Source organism: Echinops telfairi, unplaced genomic scaffold, assembly GCF_000313985.2.
Source record: "Echinops telfairi isolate 266 unplaced genomic scaffold, ASM31398v2 ScPeMD7_12;HRSCAF=54, whole genome shotgun sequence".
Classification (NCBI taxonomy): domain Eukaryota; kingdom Metazoa; phylum Chordata; class Mammalia; order Afrosoricida; family Tenrecidae; genus Echinops; species Echinops telfairi.
The window spans coordinates 995,958-1,002,112 of NW_022103909.1; the positions used below are offsets into that span (position 1 = coordinate 995,958).

A 6,155-nucleotide genomic window follows, 5' to 3' on the forward strand; every position below is an offset into this window, starting at 1 on the left:
CCCGGGGGCTTCGGCAGCCGCAGCATCTGCGGGGGCTTCCGCTCCGGCTCCTGCGGACGCACCTTCGGCTACCGCGCCGGCGGCGTGTGCGGGCCCGTCCCGCCCTGCATCACCAGCGTGTCTGTCAACGAGAGCCTGCTGACGCCCCTCAACCTGGAGATCGACCCCAACGCGCAGTGCGTGAAGCACGAGGAGAAGGAGCAGATCAAGTGCCTCAACAGCAGGTTCGCGGCCTTCATCGACAAGGTGGGTGCCCCGCATCGCGCCCTGCCCCTGCCTCAGCGCCCACGCATAGGTATAGTCAGGACTGGACCCTGACCGGCAAGGCAGAGGCTGGCACTTGCCAGTGGACACTCCCAATGCAAAGGCAAAACAGCCTCAGGCACAGCCAGACACAGACAGAAAGACATAAAAGTAAAAATAGTAGGGTGCTCCCATCATGATGGGAAAAACAAACAGGAAAAAAAACAGCAAAAACAAATAACTATAACTCGGAGTTTAGCTATAGCCTTGAGTGCACAAGTTGGCTTGAACCAGCTAGGAATAACCTCCATCCAAGTGTCAGCAAGTAAGTGTTAAATGCATTTGAAGTAGGTGACTGCTTCACTGGTGACGGAGGACTCCCTGTGTAAAGGGCAGGGTGACGGATGTTTTTCTAGAAGACCACAGTATCTCATGGGTCTGGACAACCCGGAGCTGTTCCGAACCACTCAGTTACTGAGTCTCTGACTATGGAGCAGAGGCCAGCATGGTTTGTCCAAGCCACTGTACTAGGGGGCTCAGCCCCAGAGCTGAGCAAGAGACAGTGCCTATTCTAGAAGGGCGCTATCAGGCCAACTTTGAGGGCAACCATCCGAGGGAGGCACCCACCAGGAAGGACAAAAATCTAAAACCAACGTTTTCTGGGACTCTGAACAGCATAAGAGACTCAGGATAGTATAAGAAAGCACCCTGAAGGGGTAGGACGAAGATGCTCAATCAAGGAATCAGAAGAGAGACAATAGGCCAGTCTCGCAGCAGGATAGTGGATGTGAACTTTTCCTTGTGGCCCAGGAGCCTGTGATTAGCGCTCATACTCAGAGATGGTCCCCTGGTGGGGCAGGAGATCAGAGCAAGAGCCTTTGGGAGGCCTTGCATGGTCAGGTGAGCTCCCTGGAGCCCTGTTTCCTCGTCTTTAAACTCAGGAGGTTGGAGCCCAGGGCATTCCTGCACTACCATCCCAGGTGACTGTTACTCTGATCGCATCGTTGTTGTAGGAGTTAAATCATTGGCCCTACTTCATGTCTCAGTTTTTACAGTCGGCCTCTCTAGCGTGAGGTGAGAAGGACGCCTGAGTTCAGGCAGTAGCTGCTCACCTGCAGGAGCTTCCCCACACTCCCTGAATACCCACTCCCCACCCCTGCTCCATACTGCCCAGCAGCAGGTGAGGTGAGCACATTGCCCCCACTCGGCCGGCCGAGGAGCAGAGTGATTTGCCCAAGGACACATGCATCTGCACATAAACACATGCATCTGCCACCAGAATCTGGACGCAAACCTGCAGTGGCACAACCCAAATTGCTTTGTCAAAGCTGGGAGTCCGTGCTCAGGGAGGAAAACCAGGCAGTGAAGTGATTTAATGCCAGTGGGCTTTTTTTAAATTTAAGAACGATGGCATGGCACTCTCTAGGGAATGTTCTGGGCAGAGAGTTGGAATTCCCTCTTGCCTCGGGTGCCCTGAGAAGAAATTCTCAAGCTCTGCCTCTGGGTTGCAGGTGCGCTTCCTGGAGCAGCAGAACAAGCTGCTGGAGACCAAGTGGCAGTTCTACCAGAACCAGCGCTGCTGCGAGAGCAACCTGGAGCCCCTGTTCAACGGCTACATCGAGACGCTGAGGCGGGAGGCCGAGTGCGTGGAGGCCGACAGCGGGCGGCTGGCCTCAGAGCTCAACCACGTGCAGGATGTGCTGGAGGGCTACAAGAAGAAGTGAGTGCGGCAGTGGGGGTGTCTCAGAAAAGGCTCAGAGCATTCAACTTCCTAAGCACAAGGGGGGTTGGGTCTTTGGCTGAGGGTAGGGAGACCTGCAACCTTGGCTGTTTCTCCAGGCACGAGGGTCATGTGCGTGGGTGCCAGCCTTCTGTAGGATGGAAGTCCACCTCCTCACTTTATCAGCAATGAGAAGTGATGCTTTCTTTTCTCCATCCACCAGACCCCTCTCTTTAGACCTCAAAAGAATGACTATTCCTTGGTCCCTTTGAAAGGAGCCCAGTGGTGCAGTGGCTGAGTGCTGGGCTACTCGCCCAAAGGTCTGAGGTTAGACCCCATCAGCCACTCTGTGGAAGAAAGACGGGCCAGTCTGCTCCTATAAATATTAATAGCCTCAGGGACTCTTTGGAGCAGCCCTGCCCTGTCCTACAGGGTCACTGTGAGTTGGACTTGACTCTGGACCATGTTGGGAGTTGTTTTTTGTTTGCTTTTTGAGCTTAGTCCCTTTGAGATGTCCCGCTGTCAATATCCTGGGCATTCTCCTCCCATTTACTTCTTCACTCAGCCAGCATCTGCTAAGCACCGCCCACGCGCCTCTTCAAGGCAGGGCTGGGCACCAGGGACTTGGGACGAGCCATTGGCATATCCCTTATCTCTGTGAGGTTTGTAGTTGACTAGGCAGGCAGACGTGATGTCACCAGAGAGCGATTTTTCATCACAAAGTGCCCCGTAAGGTGTGCAGAAGGTGCACGGGGTGCTCCAAAGTGGGGGTCAGCCACAGGCTCCCAGGCCCACCATCTGTCCCCTCGCCCCTTGTCTAAGCTGGCCTCCTCACAGAGCAGGAGGCAGTGGCAGAGCTGACTTCTCTTAGCTGAGCCTAAGAGGAGAAAGATGGGGCAGGAGGCAGGGGAGGGGGTGTCGGGTGTCCCACTGCCTCCTACAAAGTGGGGACAACTCAGGGGGAAGAATGTGGGGAGGTAACAGCCATATTTGGTTCTCTAAGACACACGCACATACACACACCTTCCAGCCTCTGAGCCCCCACACTCCCCCTGTGCCCCCCATACACACACACACAAAGGAGCTGAACACAATGGGTAATGGCTCCCTGGCCTCTCCCTGATTCAACCCTATGCCTTTGATGGTGGGGAAGGAGGCAAGGGTTGGTCCAGGAATCGGCTGGTCTGTTTCCTGGCCAAGGTGAAGAGCTGTTCAGACAAGCTCTTGTTCTCCCCCACTCCCCTCAGGTATGAAGAAGAAGTTTCCCTCCGGGCCACAGCTGAGAACGAGTTCGTGGCTCTGAAGAAGGTGAGTTCTTAGAAGCCCAGCCCTACCCTGGATCCCTGAGCGCCCCATCCTCTCTGCCACGCCACCTGTGCCTATGTCCTCACGGGCCCTTGCTTCTCACATGCAGGAGGTGGACTGCGCCTACCTCCGCAAGTCTGACCTGGAGGCCAATTCCGAGGCCCTGACCCAAGAGATTGACTTCCTGCGTCAACTATATGAGGAGGTGAGGGGACCCTCTGCCTCAGTGGCCACAGAGATGTCCCGAATGGGACACAGACCCCTGCCCAGACCCACATAGGCATAAAGGTGCCGTGTGAACATGCTGAAGGTGGGAGGATGAGAGAGCAAGGAGGGTGAGGTAGACGAGCAGAAAGCCCAAAAGGTCCAAATGAGTCAGGGGCAATAGCATGACAAAAGTCAGCCTGAATCCTCCACTGAGCCAATGGGGCTGCAGACGGGCAGGTCATGCCAAGCAGCAGAGAAATTCAGATGCCTTTGCCCTGGCTCTGGCTCTTCTCTACAAGCCAGTAGTCTTCCTCGGTGCAGCCTGTCTCAGGAGTGTGGGTCCCTCAGGAGCCCAATAAAGCACAGTGACTCGGGGGAAGCAGTCTACACAGTTCCCAAAGGAAGCCATTGGCCCTGGCTGCACTTCCCCGAAGAGGGTTTCTTACTTGTACCAAAATTTACACCATTTCATCAGGCAGGGCTCTTCTCTGGCAATGTTGAAAAGTTGTCTTCACATAATTAAAGGGGGTAACAGCCACAGAGGCCAGCAGTGGCTATAAATTATGGAAGGATCAGATACAATGAATGTCTATCCTTGGCCCTTACCTTCATCCCCCACAGGAGATCCGGGTCCTCCACGCCCACATCTCAGACACCTCCGTGGTGGTCAAGATGGACAACAGCCGGGACCTGAACATGGACTGTGTCATCGCCGAGATCAAGGCTCAGTATGACGACATCGCCAGCCGCAGCCGGGCCGAGGCCGAGTCCTGGTACCGCAGCAAGGTGAGTCGCCCGGGACACCTGCCAACTAGGCATGGCCATGGGAGGATGCACAGCATGGATCAGAAGGCCTTCCTTTTTCTGGGGACACTGCTGATGCCAGAGGGTCCTTCTCTAGAGAGGCAGAAGGCAGGATTGACAGCTCTCCTGGGTGGCCCCTGAGTGGTTGTGCAGGCTGAGCACTGTCCAACCTGCTAGTCATTCCTGGTGAGCTGATGCGCATCCCACCGACTCCCTTCCCCTCCTGCAGTGCGAGGAGATAAAGGCCACAGTGATCCGACACGGGGAGACCCTGCGCCGCACAAAGGAGGAGATCAACGAGCTGAACCGCATGATCCAGAGGCTGACTGCTGAGGTGGAGAATGCCAAGTGCCAGGTACGGCTCAGCCCGGGCCCGGGACCAGAGAACCTGGGCATCTGCCCAGGACCACACAGCCAGCGAGCCCACCACCTGGACCTCCCCTTCATTCTCCCTTCAGCCTGTGGATGTGACGGGAGCCCCTGGTTGTGGTCACACAGGGAGACCCAGGGCTGAAGGAGGGCAGGTCCCGTCCCTGGAGGGGTTGTCCCCCGTTTCTGGGTGGGAGAAACTGAGTGACCCCAGGACAAGGACAGAGAAAGAGACCCAGGGACCACAGCCCAGCTTGTTCTCTCCTGGGCTCCCAGAATTCCAAGCTGGAGGCCGCAGTGATCCAGTCTGAGCAGCAGGGAGAGGCGGCCCTCAACGACGCCCGCTGCAAGCTGGCCGGGCTGGAGGAGGCCCTGCAGAAGGCCAAGCAGGACATGGCCTGCCTGCTGAGGGAGTACCAGGAGGTGATGAACTCCAAGCTGGGCCTGGACATCGAGATCGCCACCTACCGGCGCCTGCTGGAGGGCGAGGAGCACAGGTGGGGCCCAACCCAGCTGCCCTAAGCGACCCACCCACCACTGCCCGCTCTTGGTCCCAAGAAGTAGCCCCAAGGCTTTGTGGGCTGAGATCTCAGAGGACTGGTCTTGGACAGATGCCCCATTGTAGAGATCACGAACAAAGCCAGCGTCACTGCGATGCCGAGTCCCAGAGACCCCGGGTTAGATTAGAACCCAGACCCTGCCTGTCAGCTCAGAGGGACCTCAAGCTTCCATGCCCGGCTTCCTAGGAGACACACCCCCTACCCCGCCCCCCAGGTAGACTCCTTACCCATATTCCAGGCCTGGTTTCTCACAAGATAGACCCAAAGACCCCTCCCCTCCCTGCAGTTGAGCCGGCCCACGTCTGCCAGGTGTGGGGTCCAGGCTGCCCACTGCTCAAAAGGGGGGACAAGAGAGCTGCAGCCCAGCCTGTAAGGACGCTCCCCGGCAGAGCATCCCTGTGCTCCACAAACAGCCCTGATTGATCCTCTCAGAGTCTGGGGAGGGGACCTGGGGATCCGGGATCCATTCTGACCCCTGTCTCGCCCCTCCCCTCCCCCCCAGGCTGTGTGAAGGTGTCGGAGCTGTGAATGTCTGTGAGTATCTCAAGGGGAGCCCCTGGGACCCTGGCGGAGGTTTCAGCACGGGCCCCCAAGATAGAGGAGAGGGACTGAGGAGAGCCTGGGGGAGGGGAGCGACCACCCTCAAGTGCCTGTGAGGAAGAGCCTCAGGTGTCAGGGGTGGTCCCCGCCGTGCCCCCAGGACTGGACCAAAGGCCTGAGTCCTTCCCTGGACCACCAGCCAGGCGTCTGACCCCGCTCGCTCCTGTCCCCCAGGTGTGAGCAGCTCCCGGGGCGGCGTGGTGTGCGGCGACCTGTGCGTGTCGGGCTCCCGGCCGGTGACGGGCAGCGCCTGCAGCGCCCCCTGCAGCGGGAACCTGGCGGTGAGCACGGGCGCGTGCGCCCCCTGCGGGACGGGCGGCTGCACCTTCGGAGCGGGACGGTGCTAG

General features: G+C 58.0%; 1 protein-coding gene across 1 annotated transcript in view; it reads left to right on the plus strand.

Moving 5' to 3' along the window:
- LOC101638505 (keratin, type II microfibrillar, component 7C) overlaps window positions 1–6,155 on the plus strand; it is a 19,359-nt gene extending 13,204 nt beyond the window's left edge. Inside the window, exons 3-11 of the mRNA XM_004711459.1 lie at window positions 2–246; window positions 1,755–1,963; window positions 3,211–3,271; window positions 3,378–3,473; window positions 4,097–4,261; window positions 4,509–4,634; window positions 4,925–5,145; window positions 5,711–5,742; window positions 5,983–6,155. Of these exons, the coding sequence (XP_004711516.1) occupies window positions 2–246; window positions 1,755–1,963; window positions 3,211–3,271; window positions 3,378–3,473; window positions 4,097–4,261; window positions 4,509–4,634; window positions 4,925–5,145; window positions 5,711–5,742; window positions 5,983–6,155 (1,328 nt within the window). The remainder of the gene's footprint in view (window position 1; window positions 247–1,754; window positions 1,964–3,210; window positions 3,272–3,377; window positions 3,474–4,096; window positions 4,262–4,508; window positions 4,635–4,924; window positions 5,146–5,710; window positions 5,743–5,982) is intronic.